The sequence below is a fragment of the Aspergillus stella-maris genome, assembly GCF_047715825.1.
Source record: "Aspergillus stella-maris strain CBS 113639 unplaced genomic scaffold BDV14scaffold_24, whole genome shotgun sequence".
Classification (NCBI taxonomy): domain Eukaryota; kingdom Fungi; phylum Ascomycota; class Eurotiomycetes; order Eurotiales; family Aspergillaceae; genus Aspergillus; species Aspergillus stella-maris.
In genome coordinates, this window is record NW_027396818.1 from 236,511 (window position 1) to 255,808 (window position 19,298).

The window sequence follows — 19,298 nt, forward strand, 5'->3', positions numbered from 1 at the left end:
ATGGTGGGGTCCGTCTCTAGAAGCAGCGGAGCAGTGTTCATCGGTGCCGTTGAAACCGTCCCTCACATTGGACGCCATGAGCATGCTTCATTCAAGCTCCCCCAACTCTGTCCCACTGTCTTGTTCAACCGTAGATACTATTGATACCACTACCGTGGGTATTGGATTCGAGGAGGTTGGACGACGGTCACGGAACGTGCCGAAAAAATCAGTGGAACCATCGTAGGAACGGGACCAGCGAGCTAGTGTGGACTGTCAGCACAAACAAAGCACGCCCATAGGTCAAGCAGACGAACCCATTCCGGACCATTCTCTTGGAGGAAGAGCTAAAACCAGACCAACGGGCAGTCTAATGTCTGGTCGGTCGATCCGGATTGGATTGGCGGGCGATGCAGATCCGCCACGTTAGGCGCATCCTTGACGTCGCTAGAGGATCTTAATCTGCACTTCCGCAGGGAAAGCGATCCTGAACAAAAGATGACGGGGAATTGAAAGGCGAGGGAAAGCAGGTTTGTGGAGATTCAGGATAGACTAGTGGAAACAGATGATGAAAAGGGGAAACCACTGATGAAATTGGGCAACAGAGGGAGAGAGCTGGAGGAGTAAGAGAAGAGAGAAGGAAGAGGCGCGGTGGTAGTGGCTGGCGACAACAAAGAGAGTCGGGAACCTTAACCACACTGAGCCACTTCTAGAAGGACGTCAACACTGCACAAAAAGGGGCACTGCTCTTCTTTGCCTAGTTTGAGTTTGTCATTACTTTAGGTATCTGATGGTTATTGCCTGACTGCTCCAAATCGGGCGAATGCGTGGAGATAGTATTATTTGGATCATAATCTAGAGGAAAGAATAGAGGTGACTTGCTCACAGGGGTTCAGGCAGTGACTATTGATTACGTCCAAGTAAAAGCTTTTCCGACTTGAAATCTAGATCCTCCCAACATACCACAGAACAGTAGTAAAGCACAAATAGGATATTCAGAGAAAGGGTCCCGTCAGCATGCTCTCACAATCTTCTACCTGTAAATTTGTTTTGATTAATTGAATGCAGTTTTCTTCGGTCAAGGTTTGAATCAGGTGCTGTCGATCGAGCAGTAGATGAAAAGACCGACAGGTGCACCGAGTCCAGCAATTACTTTGTGGAGATTCTGATAGTAAGTGTATCCCAAATGGGGATTCTATTTGTTGCTTTGAAGACAACGGTGAGCTGGGTTTAGAAGTGAACAGAGAGCGTAAGATGAATAGAGGAAGGATTGGAATGCGCAATGTTCTCAGTTCTCATCCGAAGAGTGGCTGCAGCAAATTGCAGCAAGGAGAGGCCAAGCGATACACGTAATGTCGAAGATAAGGAGTGAAGGAACATAGAAGGGCAAGGGCGGACGCACTCGTCACGTACAGAGGCTTTGAGACGACGGCAGCCGATAGTACGGGCTGCTCCCACTGCCACTCCCATTCCCCGATCGAGCAGAGTAGACAGCATCATAGCCAGTGGAGTTAGGATGATGATAGCTGTGTGATGCCGTTCGTGACCCATGTTTGAGGAATGGAGAATCGCCAGGGTCGCTGGCCACAACGGATGCGATCGGATTATAGGCTTCAGTAAAGCCGGGGTCTGAGCTCTCGCATGTTCTGGGAACTGTGTCGTACTCGTAGGGAGACGGTAGCGGATTGCGGAAGTGATTGTCTTTTCGGACAACTCCCATTCCATAGTTTGAATTCTGGTAAGAGTCCATACTAGAGCTGCTTCTCATTGTGTCCATCGGATCTAAAGGATCATTCATCATGTTGATGTCAAAAGTTGACGATGAAGAGGACGAAATGTGTGGGCTTGCGCTAAGTGGTGAGTGATCTGCTGTTGCCATCTGATGGTACTCCGTCCTGCCGTAACCATGGCCACCACGTTGGGTCGAATCAAAGGGTAAAAGAGGAGTGATATGGGACCGCGAGCCTTGCCCGAGCGGGTGCAAAACAGCGCCTCCACTGCCATCCCCAGCACCTCCGCTTCCACCGTCTGGACCCATACTCGTTGAGCTATCTCGCCGACCGTCTTTGTAATGGCCGGGTGAACGTCCCCGGACGACCATGGGGTGTGACAACCTTCGCGCGATTTTCACCCACTCAGTAATGCCATGCGGGGTTGCAATCTCGGCGTAAAGGTCAACAACTAGATTGTAATATTGCTGCTGAGCTCGGCGCTTCCCGTTATTTGCGGTGGCTTTTTGAAATTGAATGCGCTCGAACGTATGCTGGGTTGGGGGCTGCGGTTGCTGAGGTGCACCGCCATATGCGGAGAATTGCTCCATACCCGGTTGAGACATCAAAGAGAAAGGGTGGCCACTTGCTGACGTTGATCCTAGACTTGGTACCATCCCAGTGGTTTGAGCAGGCTGTAGTATAACTCTCTGTGGCTGTCTTTCCGACTGTTTATCGCGTTTCGGCGTATGTTGAACAAGCTCTCGAATCTCATTGTGCTGCCCATTCACAATTGCTGATATTGACATCGCAAATTGGTGGATCCTCTCATTCCGATTATCGATTTTGACCACGAATGGACCTTGAACTGAATGGGGAAAGGAGAAGGAGCAAGATATCGAAAAGTAGTTACGTCGGTAGCAGGTCCATTTATCGTCCACTTGGAAGAATCCTTTGTGAATCTTCGCTGCAATCTCTGGCTGAGCCAGCTGATTCCCAGAGGAGTACAGAGCATGAATGAGGTTGGTGTCGTGAAATGGTGGTGCATCAGCTGCGGGCGGAGGTCCGCGTTGGTCCAAGTACATCGCTCCTGGTTGAAACATGACGTTTGACGTACGGTCAATAGCACAGTCCAAAGAACGAGAAGCAGTTGAATATTGCGGGCCCCTTCCAAAATCGCTAAGGGTTGTCAAAGATGGGAATGCAGCTCTGGGGGTACTGTATGGTCCAGGGTAATTGTCGCCCCGCCCTAGCAAAGATGCGCTACCAGGGGATGGCACAGTCGATGAGAGGCTTGTGGGTGGTTGACTAACGTAAGTTTAAAGTATGTTATCAACTGCCACATGGAGCTGAACCTCGTGAGTAGGAATTGGCTTACAGTGCGGGAACGCGATGCGACCTGAAATCTGGCACTCTATCGTAGCTCAAGCCCGACGAATGAGTGTAGAGAGACCCTGTCGCTGAAGTAAAGGAATCTGCTGGAAAACCCGAAGAATAGCACGGTTCATGTTAGTCAGGGAATTAAATGTTCCTAGATGGATTCGAAGAATTTTGCGGGAAGGACGCACCGGAACATGAATCGGTAGGACTCATTAGATGCAGTGTGGGAGAATTCCCATATCTGAAAAGAGCATGCTGGTCAGACAAACCATATCGTTGAAAAACAAAAAGGTATCGCTAATATAGCCGGGGTGAGATATGAGAGGAGAGGTCGAATTCAGAAAGCTGGCTGGTCTCCACACATCATGAGCATTTAGTATGGGCCAATGGATCGAAGCAAAAGCTGCATTGTCGATGGTAAGGGTATGTTGAGAATGCCAGCAGTATACGCCCGAGGTGGACGTGGCTGAGATGCACGGGATAGATGGTGGAGATAGGCGCAGGCCCGGCCGAGACGGATACAAAGGAAAGACGAAGAATAAAGAGGCAGAGCGATGATCCAGCGCGATCAAATTGGGAAGGCAACATTGTGACTAGTGGCTGCAAACAAGCAGGCAGGGTGGAGTTTGGGGGTGGTCGAAATCAGAAGAGAACTTACGGTAAATCCTGCATCGCAGACTGGCTGTATCTCAAACCGTTGGAAGCGGGTATTGGGACGGACTGCGGGATATGGTTGCCAACAGCACTGCCTCGTCGATGGCTGTCCTCGCTCTCCAGAGAGAAACCAGTTGCCCCAGGGAAGTGTCGCTGAGAACCGGAGTATTCACCGTCAGAGGTGATGGGACCATCCAACGAGAATGAGCTCGGCAGAAGTGCTGCATGATGAAGATGGACGGTTAGAATAAACCAAAGTAATATAACAAACGGGCGCAAAAAAAAGAGGGTAAGGAAACAGTAATACAGGAAAAACAAATACGATGGAAACAATTATCAAAAGCAGAAAAAAAGAAAAATAAGTGCGAGGCTATCGCTCCTTCGCTGGCCGAAACTGAAATAATAGGGTCCCATCCTTGCTGAGCAAGGATAGCACGTACATCCATGCGGGCAATCTCGATGTGAACCAGGTCAATGAGATGAAGAGTTGGAACGAAGGACAAAAACGAGAAATCGTGTAACCAAAGCGCAGGCTACTTGAATGCCAAAGGATTGGAAGATCAACGTCACCCGGGATGTAGATCGCTGTCATCAGCCTTGCTGCTTGGGTTGCAGCTGCAGATGATGGCGAAGCGCCTGGTCACAACGGTGGATTTGATGAAGCAGCAATAGTGCAAGGACCGATAGAATGGGGGGATTTTCTTACAGTGATTCATTGGAGCCAGTTTGCCTTTCCACACTAGACCAAAGGCCAAGTATGATCCACGCCTCAGCAACTGCAAGCAATAAGCTTAGTGAGAGACTGAAAGACACCACAACGGACGACCAGCGATAGAATTTGACGAGCGCCGAATATAGGGGCTTGTCAAGAAAAGGAATTCGGCGATAAACCTCAGGGGCCACTGCTCCTTGGCGCTCAGTGACTGAGAATCGGCGGATGGCTCTCGCTAATATAATAAACGTTGCGAACAAAGAAGAGTGGGTTTGGCGCGCTGTCAGGCAGATGACGGACGGCGGGACCGGTCGATCGAGATCCAGGAACGCTGCAGAGCACGGAAGGATGCAATTGAGGATCAATCCTCTGCCTCGGACCGAACGACCTTGAACATATTAGAGCGAGGAATGAAGACGGCCAAATGCAGGCAATTCATGAGCAAATGAGCAGAAATGGCGCGGGGGGATGGAGAAGACGTTGAAGAAGCCACCGACGAGTGTTGAGAAAGAAGAAAACATGGCATTGCAGCTTCTTGAAGCCAGTGCAGTTGCTGATTACTGATGTATATAAATGGCTGATGGGCGATGGAATGACGAGGGAGATAAATGTACTTCAAAGACGGCGTACAAGGAGACAGAGCACTCACAGAAATCAACAGAGAGATGACGATGACGATCGGCTGTTGCAAGACTGGAGTTCAAGGTACCAGGTGCGGGCTTCGATGGAGAATCCCACAGGGTCTGGTTATGTAGTCGCACGTCAGGAAGAGGGAAGATGCATTAAACGTCGTTGAGCGGGATGATGGTTGAAGGATGGAAAGTGCAGCTGGTGGTGGTGTTGGTGGAGGAGGGAGCAGAGGCAGATATATTCTTGATATTCTTCTCAGATAGAAGATGGACTTGGGTTCTTCATCGCCTCTCTGCTCAAATCCACTTGCATGTCCACTTGTCGGCCGCCCAATGAACAACCCTGGTGAGCATGCGGCAGAGATGTGCTCTGCAGAGACCTGGCGGTTTCAAATCATTTTACCAAATTAAGCTTGACGGCAAATACCACTCGCGCCACGAGTTTGCTGTTGAGTTCGGACCATGTCAGGGCCGTTGGGGACTTTCAGGAGACGAGGGCAAGATCTAGGCTAGGTATGTTCTGGACGCCTACGCACTTTGCGCTTTTGAAAAGCTCTACCCTTGAATGCAGTACATCCTGCCCTCTCTTTCCCCTGATCTTTCTCTATCACCTCTGGCACGAAATCACTTACGTTTCTCTCTGATGTTCTTTTTCCTTCTCCCTCTCTCTTCTGGCAAATTAATCAGAAGAAAGATCTGCAGCGTTCAGAAACAGCTGCTTAAACGTCATGGACCCTGCCCGAGATTCTGAAGACGCACAGCATTGGTCAGAAACCCATGGTTACATCCTATAACCCAATCCAGCGATGCAGACACCTGAATGGCCCTAATTGGGATGAACTTTATTGTTGACATCGCGGGAGGTGGAGCCAGCCTAGGCAGATCGCTGTATAGAACATTGTCGGTCAGGTCAGCTGTCCTAGCGTGAGCAGCGGCAAACGGCAGAGTGCATCAGAGGCAAGATGGTGCTAGAAGACTCAAGAGATCAGTGGCGGCGATCGTCACCCCAGCAATCCCGTGCAGACCCCAGTCGCCTGACAGAGGCTATGGGCACTAGCAGTGGACACTCTTGAGCTTGGGCAGCTGCAGACAGCCAATTATTCGACCTTCCGGGGGTGAACGGCCTTTGTCTAGCACTGACAGGGGTTCGATGAGGTCGTTCTAGATGACCGGAGCAAGGTCCTTTGAGGATCTGCCACTCAACGATCCTTTCTAATTTTATGTATTCGTTCGCGGTTCTCTCGTATATTTGAGGCACTAACAGTGGCAATTCTTGCGTAAATGACAGATTAAGTGCTCTTTGGACTTATGTTCAACTGCGGGTCATTCGTGTTTGTTGTTTTCCTGAGAGGGCGTCTTGGGTCCCTTGCTGACCAAGAGTAAGAGGGACCATCAGATGCATTATGCACTATTCCCAAAGTACTGCTAGCAAAATGTTGCTATTTTGGACGACAGCCTGGGCATTTCTGACCGAAATTCAGGTGGCTCGAGAACAATGGTCATTTTCCGAATAGTCGCACCCACACCCTCCAGTAAGCGCACCGGAGGCGGGGGATATGTCTTCCGTGAGTACTGGAAGCTAGAGTCCACAGCAAAGCTTCCAGAACAAGTATTGGTCCACCCTATCGGTAAGACAGCACGAATCCATGCAGGCTAGAAAGGACTAGCCAACTTGCCTCTTATTTCTCGAGAGTTTGGGTCTGATTGAGGTCTTCCTCTAGTGGAACCCACAACCAATCAGGTCGTCACCATCATTTGCCTTCTTTATGAGTCTTGTTCGGGCGCGGTGGAAGGAAGTGATGTGGCTGAGATGATCAGCCAGACCTGCAGGAAGCTAGTTGGTTCGATGCGCATTACTGAGCAAAAAGGAGCCGAACGGTCGAACCCACTCATTTGGCAGATTGATCAGCGTCCAGTCCGTTCGGAAATGCGAGAGTGGGAACCTAGGCAGAAGGTGAGATCCCTAGTGGAGGGTGATGTCGTGCAGGAGGTTTCCACGGGCTGCAGCGCCAATCCATTCGCAACCTTGACCAGGGGGGCTGGTGGGGAGGGGGGAAGGTTGCATTCAGTCTGGGGGTGAGCGTGCTGGACCGGCTGGTCCAGGATAATAGAGTTTCTGCCAATTTGCGATGGAAGCAGGAATAGGAGGCGCAGGGTGAAGGGAGCTGTTGAAATGGAAAGAGCTGTTGAGTGTTGAGAGTAAAGTTGCTAGTGTGGGAGTGTGCTAGAGTTGGTGCCCCAGGCTAGGATTAGCACGTGCTCTGGTAGCACTGGAAGGCTAAGTGCAGCCCTAGCCGGGTAACCTGCGCGCCCGGCCTGCTTTCCTCCTTCTCTCTTCGTTGCTTCACCCTCAGGCACAGCGTTACCTCAACTGCGAGGAAAGTTGCTGTCATGCCCAGTACCTGCTTCAACTCTATCCACCGCTTTGCCATTCGACAGCGCACTGCCCCTCCCTCTCAAGACCATGGGCCGATCTCCCACTTGGACGAATTACTACCCTGGCTCTTTGGCTTTTCTGTAACCGGTTTCTGCTTCGGCGCCACTGCCATGCTATAGAATCCACTTTCTTTACACAAACCTTGCGGTTGTTTCAGTTCATCCTCCTGCTCTCGCCATCTCCCTTAGTCCCACCATCCTTGAGGCTCAGAACTCTGCCTTTCGTGCTCAAACGCCTAACTCTCTCTTCTCTAGGCGCCGGCGTGGATGCTGCCCGCCAATTCCAACAGCAACACTTCAGGTAAGACCTTGGTTCCAGATTGCCTAATTCGCCTAGAATGCAGACCCAATATGATCCTATTTCTCTAGTGCGCCCTTCATTCCATTCCGCTGTATATCACGGCCGTTATAAGCTGGAAAGAAACTGGGGCTTGGATAACTATGGTACTGGGACTGCAGCTCGCCATTACAAACATCTTGAAACGCCCGGGTATATGTCAGCTGGCTATCCATTGCTTGATGGTGGTCAGTGAGCTCGAGCTCATCCGAGCCCAGAACATTCCGCCGTTGGCCCTAGGATCCCTTGAACTCTCCGCGTCTCGATCATCTGGACAAATGCCGATTTAGAATCTGGTTACAATACCTCGCCGCGGGTCACTGCTTTCGAAAAGCTATGTTATAAATAATCGAGACTGAGGTTTACAGCGGATTACTTGTCATAGAAGAGCTCATGTCTCGTTTGCCGGGGCAGTTTGAAGGGATGGGCAGCGGTCTCATTTGCTCGGTGATCTTGACTTCCTCGATGAAGTCTGTCTGCAAGCATAGTATGCAAATGGCGCTTGAAAATGTCCAATGTAGGTGCGCGCAGGGGCTAATACCTGGTAGTAGCAGTGGAAATTGAACCATTACGATTCGATGCTAACGTGCGCAAGGTTCTAGCTAGGAAGTTGACTTACGCCCCGTCAATTGCGCCAATCTGCTTTCGGAGATTAAGTACCACGGACTGAACTGAATGAGCCTGCCGCGCAACCGGCCACTCAACGGGCCGTCTCTACCACCTCAACTCACGCTGTTTTCGTATCCCAAGGTGTCTCTAGCAAAGTCTCTATGCACGAGACTATCATCGGGCCATGTGCGCGAGTTGATTGCGCAGTTACCGTGGACGCCGCAGGAGTAGCCAGGATTCACTTACTCCTCGTGGCTATGTCTTTGTCCTCCGACATTCTTCTCTCTTCGGATTAGTTGTATTACTCGAGAGACACGGCCAATTGCTGCTCGTTAGTAAGTTGCCTGTTATACCTTTATTAAGCCGAGACCCGGCCGATTTCCGAGGTTTGCTCCCAATCAGAGGGGACAACAAGACCTCCCAGAGGCATGTGCTAAGGTTTTACTACGTCAAAGCTCTCAAATATGAGCGGGCGGATTGCAGTCACATCAAGACCTGTCAACTGTTGGCCCAAAATCGAGTCGACGCCTTGTTGCCGCGAGAAAATTATGATATGCGCCTCGATACTGCTGGCAGGGAAACGACGTGGTGCCATAGAAGAGGACCACCGATGACCAGGCTTCTGGGACAAGGTTCTGGGTTTAGGGCTGGATAGACGTCTCAGTTATCGTGATGCGCACTGACGCTTGAAATATCTACTTCTCAACACTTGAGCTGCAGGATGATCTTCCAAGTCGCCCAGTTGATACTTTGACCTGTTGAGCAAAGACGAACCTTGCTCGTGGGCACCTCAGGTCTCGCCAGTCGAATGGCCAGATGGAGTCACACAGAAGCGAAACACAGCGAGTCGACGCGCAACCAGCTCAAATGCCGGCTTCCTATTCCCGTTTAAGAACCCAGAGGAGAGAGTTTCCCTCAATGACATAATGGTGCTTTTGAGGGCTTTCGTCGCCGCCCGTTGTCGCCCAGATAAGACGGCAGATTCTCTGCAATGTAACCGGAGCTTCTAAGTGCCGACAACGCTCCGGGTTCCCATCACCAACATTTTCCAGTTCTGAATGGTCATCGCTTGCCAGACTTCCGGGGAAGAAGGAAGGCAAAGCCACAGAGCCAATCTGATGAGCTTCATGCTGAAGATGGCTGCTTTCGTGACACCACTAAATCAGATTGTGATGCTACATACTGCAACTGCTCCTCCCAGCAGGATCACGACTGGCTGCGGTCTGGAGGGAAATGAAATTGGCATACCATCTGATTTTCCGGGCTGCCGGCGTTGAAAAAAAATGAAGCAGATGGGGTGGGGGTGATTTTCGCTTCCTTTCGCTCCGAAGTGAGCAATGGAGGCTGGCTCATTGCAGAGTGAGATTGTCATTTGTGAGCGTAGACCAGCCTCCCAGAGCAGTGCGCTCTTGGATGACGCTCACGCCTACCTATTGAAACGAGTGCCAAGTTCCAAAACGCCCGTTGCTCGGGCAGCCAGCGCGCACATGTCGCTGCAAGCAATCTGGACAAGGGCGAGCACACCCAGTCTGCCAGGAGCTAAACATAGCTAGGGTTGGTATCTATGTTGACTCACCCATTGTCTCCCTAGCCTCCCGACCCAGGAGATGCAGTCTTCCGTGCAGATGACTGTTTCTGACCGTTTCTGACCGTTGGCGATATTCATAGGTCGAACGATACTTACAAAATAGACGTAGATGGCTCGGGCTTTACATGGAGTTACAGAACGGCGCTCAATCATCCGTAGCTTACAGAGTACGGCGATGGACATCTGAAATAGCGCTACATTAGACTACTAATCGACAGCGCCTGAAGCGCTAGATGCCACAGTATTTCTGCTTCTGACCTTGATGGAGACTAAGAAATGGCTGTAGCGTGGCTGATTTTCTGCGGGAATGGTGCTCTGTAGGTACCTGCCGTCATAATCCTGACTAACCTCGCAGACTACCTACTCATACGGCTGCATAGTCCATACACCATAGGATAAGCATCAGCAGACTCTACTGCCCACGAACTTATCATAAGTAATCGAGCATATTGGCATACCCTTGCTACATCAAACCACTCAGAACAGACGGATCATGACACTTTTCATTGAGAGAAGAAAGAAGAAAGGAACTCGTGAGGCAGGCAAGGAGTACAGCATATCTAGCCCGCTCCCAGCTATACAGAACAAACGGACCGAGCTAGATAGACTAGACCAGGCCAAACCAAGGCCAGCCGAAACAGCGTCGTAAATCCATCCCGAGTGAAGTCATAAACAGCATAACTCCCAAAGAATGACACGATATGATATGATATGATATGATATGGTATGGTATGATATCCCGAAGCGAAGCAAAGAAGATAGAATATGGAATTTTGTCTGAAGAATCTGGAAATCTAAGTAGCCCGCTTGGCGAATTCGACGCGGAGAATAAGGTGGCGATATCCGACTGCATTGAAGAAAATGAAGGAGTTAGCATGGGTCTAAGCTTCGGTTTGAAACAAAACGAAACAGGTCTAAACACAAGGTGTGTGTGTCTCCGTCTCCGAAGGGAGCATGGAAGATGGAAAGGGGCAAGGGCAAGGAAGGAAAGGGAAGAGAAGGTAACGTACATCCGTCCATCTTGTCGCAGGCACGTGCGGCGTCGCTCCGGTCCGCGAAGCTGATGAAGGCGAAGCCCTTGGCTCTCTGGGTCTCTCTGTCCCTGGCCAGGAAGACTCTGGTGACACGACCGAAGCGCTCGAATAGATCCCGGAGTTCTTGTTCCTCCGCGAGTTCGGAAACCTGCTCACCGTTAGTTTCATGGTTGAACTTCGCCACACCGAGAGCACAGGTAAAGCAAAGCAAAGCAAAGCAAAGCAAGTCGGTCAGGGGGGTAACAGCAGGTGGCAGGCATCGTCGAAGCAGACACCCGCCACCGAGCCGAAACACAACAGCTTGCTTGCTTGCCAGCGGGGTTTGAAAAAAAGGAACGGGCAGAGGAGGGGGGAGACAAACGTTCGTAACGCGCAGAGTCGCCAAATCATCCTTCTCATACTTGCCCGCCATCCGCTCACCACCACCAGCAGCACCCTTCCGCATATGAGGCGGCACATAGGAACCACCACCAGCGCCCAACCCACCAGCAGCATCCTCATCACCACCCGCAGCACCACCCTCACCACCAGCACCACCCTCGTCAACCGGCGCCATGGTATCCTTGAACGGACAGCGCGCAGTAAAGTGCTCGCCTGAACAAATCCGACACTTGACCTTCTTATCCTTAAGCTGATCCTTAATACTGCCCTTCTCGCCGCCGTTCTTCTCCGCCTCAGCAGCCTGCGCCTTCCAGTTTATAGAGGGCCGGAAGATGATGTTCTCGCCGACGGAGGTCGTGTCGAAACTGGGACCGGCGGCATGGCCCTTCTCAAGACCGAACTTCGCCCATGTTTTGCGCTCCGCAACTTGTGGGTTTACGTGTTCGCGGACGGTGGTTGTCTTGATGCGGCGGGTGACCTTGACCTTCTTGCCTTCGTCGTTGAAGCGGTATGAAACGACGGTTTTTGTGCCGTCCTTGTTAGTTGTGATTTGTTGGGCGGGGAGGGACGAGGGGTCGTCGAATTCTTCGTCGTCGGCCCAGTCGGCCCTATTATCTTTCGTTAGCACTTTTCATAATATTCTTGGCCGCGTAAAACATGGAGAATCGGTCGTTGGTGTTTGTAGGATCGTAAAAAGAACGTACTTAGCTGGTGGAGACATCGTGGGTGGCTGTTGTGTTGTTGGAATCGTGTTTGAAGATTCTGGATTTCTGAAAGCTGATTCTCCGTTGTGGATTTGTTCGCCGGATTGTGATGTGGCGCCGCGAGGATGTGGCGGTGCCTGGTCTAATCACGTGATAGGCTGGGTATAAGCACAGTAGGAAGGCACGAAGTACGGATCACCCAGGGCAGGAGTGACCGACAGTTTGATTGATTAAAGAAGGCGCAACCGGGTCGCTCTTTCCTCAGCAGGAATGATTCTACCGCCGTTATGGAAGGCACGACCGAGTTAGCCCTCAGGAGCCAGGTACGGTATCGGTAGGTACCTAGAAATCCTTCGTGGGCCTTAACGCCAAGAAGCTCTCTTAAGCACTTAGGTAGATGTCACTATTCTTGAAGGTTCATCATTATGCAGTAACAAGACCAACAAATACTAGGTAATTGGAACTCGAAGAGCAAGATTCAATTGAAGGTTATACATAATGGTGCGATTAATTGATTCAAAGCTATCTATATATACATTCCGGGAAACTAAGCCTATATAACCCAAATACTAAAACGATGCCACCAACCAAAACGAAAATTACCTCCCAAACACCTTAAGCTCAAACGGCCTCATACAAGCATAAGAAGCAGCCGAGAACGCAAACGCTAATTCAAAACCAATATCACCGCCGCTCGCGTGCTTCGATATAGGACCTTCATACCATTGCTGGCTCATTCCAGTGACCATACCGGCAACGCCAAAGGCAAAGGCTAGAGCAGCCGCGATACCAGGAGGCTGTTTATTGGGCTTGTCGTAATCCTCGGGAGCATAACCGCCAAAGCCGCGTTTGAAGACGAAGTGGTCTGTGAGAGCGATACCGGAGTAGATGGCTAGCCAGTAGGCAATGAAGTTCATGAAGTTCTCGAGCACGTCTTCAAAGTGAGAGTAACCTGGGATGGCGATAGCAATCGACACGCCGGTACCGGCGAGAGTCCAGATGAAACGGGGAACACGCTGGGCGTAGCGGCTGAGGACCTGAACGGTGAGGGCCACCGAGTAGATGTTCGGGCAGTTGTTTGCGACAATGGAGAGACCGAGAATGACGAGGCAGAACTTGCCGAAGCCGCCAAGAGGGTCGAGGACAGCACCGACAAGGCCACCGTTACCAGTGGCGTCATAGCCAAGTTGGTATTTGTTGTTGCCGCCGTCGATAGTGGTCGCAGTCATGATAGCAACACCCAGCATCTCGATGAAGAGGAGGGGAACGATGAGACCGATCCAGCACGAGAAGAAGATCTTCCGCTTGCTGGCGTTGGCGGGCTGGTACACGGTGTAATCAGCGGCGTAACTGGTCCAGCCTGTAGCATATCCGTAGACGGCAGATCCGAAAGAGAGGACGCTACCCATCTCGGATGAGCCCGCTTTCATGGGGATGTTGTAGAAATCACCGGAGTGGGCGAAGCAACCGAGAACGATCAAGAAGACGATGGATGTGGGAATCCAGCTCCAGTATTCGTACATATGAACCACCTTGTAACCAGCAAAGGTGACAAGGAGCGTGCAGATGGCGATGATTAGGACAGCGGCAAACCCGGGCACGTCTTCGTTCACTGCATTGATCATTTGAGCTCCCACGATGGTGTTCGCAGCAGACCAGCCCATGCATGCTAGGATATTCAGAATGGCGACTGCGAGAGAGAGACGAATGAGTTCCCGCTGCTATAGGTCATAGCTCATATGAAACTCACAGAATTTTGTGGCCCACCATCCAAACCAGAATCTCGAGAACACCATCTGACGTAGACCGAACGGACCGAAGGTGGAAAAGAAGCAGACGGTCATAATACCAAGAAGGTTGAAGAATAGCAGCGTGAGGATGGCATCAACGAAACCGAGATTGTAGACAGGAAGTGCAAGGGCACCGATCGCGAAGGAACTGACAACCATGTTGGCCGCCAGCCACATACTGCCCACATTGAGGTACGAGGTATCTGTCTGTTCCGCTGCAGGGACGCGTTCGATTCCACGCTGCTCAATTTGGAACTTGCCAGCTAGGCGCTGGATCTTTGCATAGAGAGAATTGCCATAGGCAAAGCTCTCCCCAGGCACAGCGCCATCGCTGCTGGTATCCGCGGACGCCTGAGTCACTGGAGGATTCTTCTCCAGGTCGACTTCGTGTGGTCCGGCCATTGCGGTAAAGGAGGGTGTCGAATTGACTGAGTATGTGATTCACTCAATGTGTGATCGTGTAAAGAATTGATGGATAGGCAATAAGGGAAGCAGTGCCCCTCTGGCTAGGTTGTAGTTCCCATTTTTTTCTTTCTCACAGACGGGGAGAGCTCTGGATATGTATGTGGACCGAACTGAGGAATTCTTCGCACAAACGCGCACAATCAGTTATTATTATCTTACGGCCCACATGGAGGGCCAGTTTCGCGTTGCATTGCGGTCATCTTCGGGAAAGACGGAGGCGATACCTTCGGTATGGGTTCAGGCGCGACCAAGGAAGAACGTTCGCGTGGGGTGTTCTGGGTCTCGAAACACGCGACTGTCAAACGAGGCAAGCTTGTCTGGGCCCTAAACCAATCGCTGGAGGGCGAAACGGGCGGACTCAACAGCCGGGTGGAACCGACAGAAATTTGACGAGCCCCAGATAAGAGTTTTGCTGGTGATAGGTTTGCCCCTATGATAAGGAATCACCACGATATCAGCGACTTTCGATGACAGCTGCATTCTTCGGTGTCGGCCATATCCGTTTGGGCTTGCGGCGTTCTTCGTCTGCCACTTTCTCGCCTTTCTCCCCCAGATTCCGGAGCTTAGCTATCTTGGCTTCTTACTGACTCCACTATCCAAGAATCCTGCAGATAAGAGCGGTTAGCATGGACAATAACGCGGTGGCGATTGGCAGGTTGCAACGGGGGCCAGGGGTGTTTATCTCAAGGAACAGTCGAGGTCATGGCCTGGAGGGGTGAAAAAGTGTCTCTGTAACCCCGATAATCCCGGTGACGAACGAGTAGGACTGAAAGGTCTTGTTTAAACATTTTTTTTTCGACAAAGCAGGTTCTGTTTAGCGTATTCCTTCCAAAGGACAAAGATGACAGACAGCTTGCTTTGCATCCCTGGAGGCAAAGATGGTGAGGCTTGTGAGGTTTGTTTTTGTTGGAGGGGAAGTGAGAGGTGCGAGGTGTCTTCGGTGTTGCCTTTGTAGAAGTGAGCGAATATGCGACAACACATGATCTGCCTTCCTCAGAACTCACTCAATTCCTCACTTCAGGTCTCTAAGGCTTCAATTGCTGCAAGTGATTGTGATTACCAGAAAGTCTCATTTTGCAGCCATCCATTAATATAATTTTCACCATATTCTTGATCTATACTCGAATCCAAGGCCTGCCAGTCCACGATCCTCTGAACAGCCATCTAACGTACGCGAGGACCGTCTCCAAGGCTTCCTGCCACTTAGACCTTCCTTTCGAAGACCAGTATCGATCCCAAGACCATGGCAGACTATCGGACCCTCAAAGCGAGAGACGACAGCGGGGAATTCGCCATCGATCTCGCTGAATGGTATAATTATGCCGGATGGCCACGCAGAGTATCTTTTCGACGTGTTATACGAACAGCAAAGGTCCTACGTATCCACCATAAAAGACAAGCAGGAGAAGTTGGCGGATTACAGGAACGAGTGCGACAACCTGGAACAATCCCACGTCTCCCAGTTGGTGGACATGGAAATGAAGCTGCGCACCCAGCAACAGGAGGATTCGAGCCTTAAGTCGCGAATCGAGGAGCTGGGAAAGGCCCTGGCGAGTAAAGACAAGATGCAACACGAACTCCAGAGCCTGAACGCGAAACTTCTGAAGAGTCTAGTGATCGAAAGCAAACAACATGACAAGTCTAAAAAGCAGGCCGCAGAACTGAAGGCAAAGATGGTGGACCAGGAAGACCAGGAGAAAACCTACAAGGCAGACATTGCGAACTTGAGCGACGAAATTTCAATCCAGACCCAATAGCTCGAAGGAGACAAGGCTAGGATTGCGGCTCTCGAAAAGGAGGTACAAACATCAGGCATGCCCTACGCAAAAGCCGCATTAGTAGCCGAGAGTGCAACTAGTTTGGCATTCAATCTTCCAAAGCATACTGCAGTGTTCACAAATGACTTGCCCGACCCTCCCAAGTTCAAAAACGGTGTCGACCCAAGGTTCGTCAATTGGCAATTCCTCATGGAAATGAAGTTCGTCCAAGACGCCAAACATTTCAACACCCCGGCTTCCCGTGTGGGATACCTCATCAATTGTACGTCCGGCGAAGCTCAAGACCAACTGTTGACCCGGCTCCGGAGCAAAGTGCTTGCACCGGTACATGACGTCAAAGAAGCTTTTGAGTACTTGGAAATGCTGTATCGCGACCCCGAACTGCGCACTACGGATGTGCGCGATTTCCGTTTTCCTGGCGACGCGTATCCATTTTTCTGGAATTATTACCGAACCTTCCTCTGAAACGTGGTAAAGCATGAATTGCCAGAGGAAGAATGGAGTCAAAATCTTCATGAGTACTTGCAGTTGAAGCTGGATATCGACATCGGCGAGTTCTCTACATACGAAGATGGTACATCGAAGGAGGTCGCGAAGCAGGTCTACTTGCGGTTGCTGAGACAAGGTTGGGAGGATGGCGAAGGGGTTGACAAAATATAGCTTCAAGAATTGCAAGAAAGCCCCTTCTCTACGTGGAACTAGCAGTGGATAATCTTGAAAAGGTCGGATGAAAACCGTCGTTTCGCTGAAGTAACTAGGTACTATTTTTATTTCACCACCAATAGCCGGCGTAACCCCAGAGGGCCTGCACAATGCCCAATCAACTATCCAGAAACCCTTGATCTCAAGCCAAAAGACTTCTATATGATAAGTAGAGTTCTCGGTGTTTGGCGTCTGCCCACATCAAAGGTTCTTGTTCTTCCCAGCAACAACAGCATGATCAGAACATGGCCCTGAACCCGTCACGCAAACTCTAGTAGAGCTATAACGCGCGGACTGTAGCATCCTGGGAAGCCTTGATGCCCTTTGTATTCTCTTGGCCCCATGAATTGACTCGAACCAAGTACCCGTGACAGGAAAATTCCGAGTGAGAGGCACGCCGTATCCGTTCGTCACGAATGTCGTCCATATGATACGCGGCCCCCAGAAGCGGCTATACTTGGAGGATTCCCGTCTGGTTTTCATTATCGCAATGTCTGAACTGACAAGCGGGCACGCTCGAAATGAAGAATCACGAACTCCGTGGATTGACGACTGGAAGCCGTGTGAATAAAATCCCTGCTTTGACGGCGGGGGTTGGTCGAAAAAAAGAGTTTGGTATGGATGTGCGATAATTCAATCTGGGGCTGCTTTTGGGAAAGTTCCAGGCTGGCATATAATATGGTATTTGGGGAAAGAGCCTCCTATGGAGAAGGAGAATAGTTATCCAGGACGGGACAGCAGTGTTGTGATTCGAGTCTATCACTCCTTCTGTCCTTCTACTTCGTGATTTGTTCATTTCTTTTACAAACCACTTTATACATAGCCATCAAGTTCCTTCGCTTCAAAAGCACTATCACTACTACCAAATGACGTTTATCAACCAATTGACAGATATCGATCGGGTGGTTCTTATCCGGAATATCAGCAATGTAAACGGCTTCAAAGATGTTAACTCAGCAGTATGGGCCTCTCTGTGGTTCGCAGATGTTACAAAACTTCGCCAGATCCTAGAAAAACTGAAGTCACCCGAGAACCAAGATCTCGTGAAAAAGATCAATTCCGCGGCAGACAACTTGAGATTTTGTGAGTACCTCCTAGTTCCCTCCACCATGTTCGAGTCTAATCCACGCACCTTCGAACCTCAGACGCCAATTTGATGGACACCAATCAGGCTGAAATTATATCAGAGCCCGGTGAATCTGCAAGGTCGAATAAGAGGAAGGCAGACTCCATTTCGAGACCGACACCCGACAGGCCGTCGAAGATCACCCGGCTATCCCTCCCCAAGACACCGGCAAATTCGTCTACTTCCCCGCTACAGGATGAAGCTCAAGCCAGTGTATGTACGCTTTGGAGGACACTGAAAGCAAATACTGACAGAGTCAGTGCCTGGAAAGAGACCTGGCAGCCTGTGTCATATCCCACACCATGGAGCCCGTCGCACCTACGACCTTGTATCCCGATCACCTAACTGAAGCGAGTGAATATTGGAACAAAGCCAAGACAGAGAAATTCTGGGTCTGGGCAGAAATGCTTTGGAGCTTCGACACTGTTCAACGCTGGAAGGACATCATTTCGGGATCCTCCCATGGGCATACGTGCTCATCACTTATCACGATGTCCAGGGACGCCAGGGAGCTTTGGAGGCGCGCTCGTTTCGTTTTGAAACCAGTCAAGCCCTCTTCAGGTAACCACCGCCTGAAGATCCGTCTATCTTGGTTTCCCAGGTATAGATTCTTGGACAGGGCTGTACTGACTGATTGTCCGGGCTTCCCACATGACCTTAAAGGGGGTAGCGGGACAACGTGACTGTTCGACTGCTTGAACGGACGCGCAATTAACAGCACAGATCCTAAGCACCAGATATTGCTGGACACAAAAAACCCCGAAAAACTCCCTCTGCCATCGATGGAAATATTGGAGATGCAGATGATCTTCAATCCACTGATCGCTGTCAGCGGACGGGTGGATTGATTTCACGCCAGTTAGGTCGAAACGGTTTTTGAAAATTTTTGAAAAAACGAGTCTCTTCTAGTGGCATGGGATACTGCTGGTGAGGCGACGTTGTTTTACGTATTGCATAGCATATTGTAGCAAAGGCATACATAGACTTGCTGTCCCTATTTTTAGCCGGGGTGCTGCCAGGGTTCTTTCACAGGCCGATTACCATAGATGGCTGTGCGCATAGGAATATACTATAGCATATTAGAAGAAACGTGGGCCAACAGATACGTACCACGAACATTCAGCTGGCTCTAGAAATAGCAGCGTACTAATGAGCTTGTAGTCTGTGTTGGTGATTGTAATTTCACAGTACGTCGGGGACAGATACTTATATCGCTCTGTTTCTTACCCCCATTCTCACAGTGACATAGTACAAGAGACGGTATAGTTACTTTCGTCTGCTGTCA

The 19,298-nt window shown here is 50.4% G+C and overlaps 5 protein-coding genes across 5 annotated transcripts; 3 read left to right on the forward strand and 2 right to left on the reverse strand.

Annotated features, from left to right (window-relative positions):
- Window positions 1-722: 722 nt before the first annotated feature.
- BDV14DRAFT_54255 (NDT80 / PhoG like DNA-binding family protein) lies at window positions 723-3,416 on the reverse strand. Its single transcript, XM_073776992.1, has 4 exons — window positions 3,257-3,416; window positions 3,067-3,163; window positions 1,382-2,996; window positions 723-1,184 (listed from the first exon to the last, which is right to left on the reverse strand). Exons 1-3 carry the CDS (start codon window positions 3,279-3,281, stop codon window positions 1,385-1,387), a joined length of 1,734 nt encoding a protein of 577 aa, XP_073628615.1. The 5' UTR covers window positions 3,282-3,416; the 3' UTR covers window positions 723-1,184; window positions 1,382-1,384.
- Window positions 3,417-10,827: 7,411 nt separating this feature from the next.
- On the reverse strand, window positions 10,828-14,344 carry BDV14DRAFT_189478 (eukaryotic translation initiation factor 3 subunit G-domain-containing protein; the record flags this gene model as incomplete). Its single annotated transcript, XM_073771203.1, has 5 exons — window positions 10,828-10,880; window positions 11,044-11,215; window positions 11,429-12,056; window positions 12,876-13,842; window positions 13,903-14,344. The coding sequence occupies 5 exons, from the start codon at window positions 14,342-14,344 to the stop codon at window positions 10,828-10,830; spliced, it is 2,262 nt and encodes a 753-aa protein (XP_073628616.1).
- Window positions 14,345-15,694: 1,350 nt separating this feature from the next.
- Window positions 15,695-16,173, forward strand: BDV14DRAFT_172499 (uncharacterized protein). Its single transcript, XM_073768592.1, has one exon. The coding sequence runs from the start codon at window positions 15,727-15,729 to the stop codon at window positions 16,162-16,164; it is 438 nt and encodes a 145-aa protein (XP_073628617.1). The 5' UTR covers window positions 15,695-15,726; the 3' UTR covers window positions 16,165-16,173.
- Window positions 16,174-16,380: 207 nt separating this feature from the next.
- On the forward strand, window positions 16,381-16,884 carry BDV14DRAFT_208623 (uncharacterized protein; the record flags this gene model as incomplete). Its single annotated transcript, XM_073775447.1, has 2 exons — window positions 16,381-16,581; window positions 16,663-16,884. 2 exons carry the CDS (start codon window positions 16,381-16,383, stop codon window positions 16,843-16,845), a joined length of 384 nt encoding a protein of 127 aa, XP_073628618.1. The 3' UTR covers window positions 16,846-16,884.
- Window positions 16,885-17,753: 869 nt separating this feature from the next.
- On the forward strand, window positions 17,754-18,861 carry BDV14DRAFT_199751 (uncharacterized protein; the record flags this gene model as incomplete). The annotated part of the gene is made up of 4 exons (XM_073773348.1): window positions 17,754-17,970; window positions 18,033-18,226; window positions 18,274-18,574; window positions 18,737-18,861. 4 exons carry the CDS (start codon window positions 17,754-17,756, stop codon window positions 18,859-18,861), a joined length of 837 nt encoding a protein of 278 aa, XP_073628619.1.
- Window positions 18,862-19,298: the final 437 nt, after the last annotated feature.

What these genes read in the sequence shown, in the direction of transcription:
- BDV14DRAFT_172499 (XM_073768592.1), top strand. Translation starts at nt 15,727, where the DNA reads ATGCCGGATGGCCACGCAGAGTATCTTTTCGACGTGTTATACGAACAG.
- BDV14DRAFT_54255 (XM_073776992.1), bottom strand. Translation starts at nt 3,281, where the DNA reads ATGAGTCCTACCGATTCATGTTCCG. An exon ending in TCCTACCGATTCATGTTCCG is followed by an intron (nt 3,164 to 3,256) that starts GTGCGTCCTTCC and finishes GTTTTCCAGCAG; the next exon opens with ATTCCTTTACTTCAGCGACA. An exon ending in TCGCATCGCGTTCCCGCACT is followed by an intron (nt 2,997 to 3,066) that starts GTAAGCCAATTC and finishes AACTTACGTTAG; the next exon opens with TCAACCACCCACAAGCCTCT.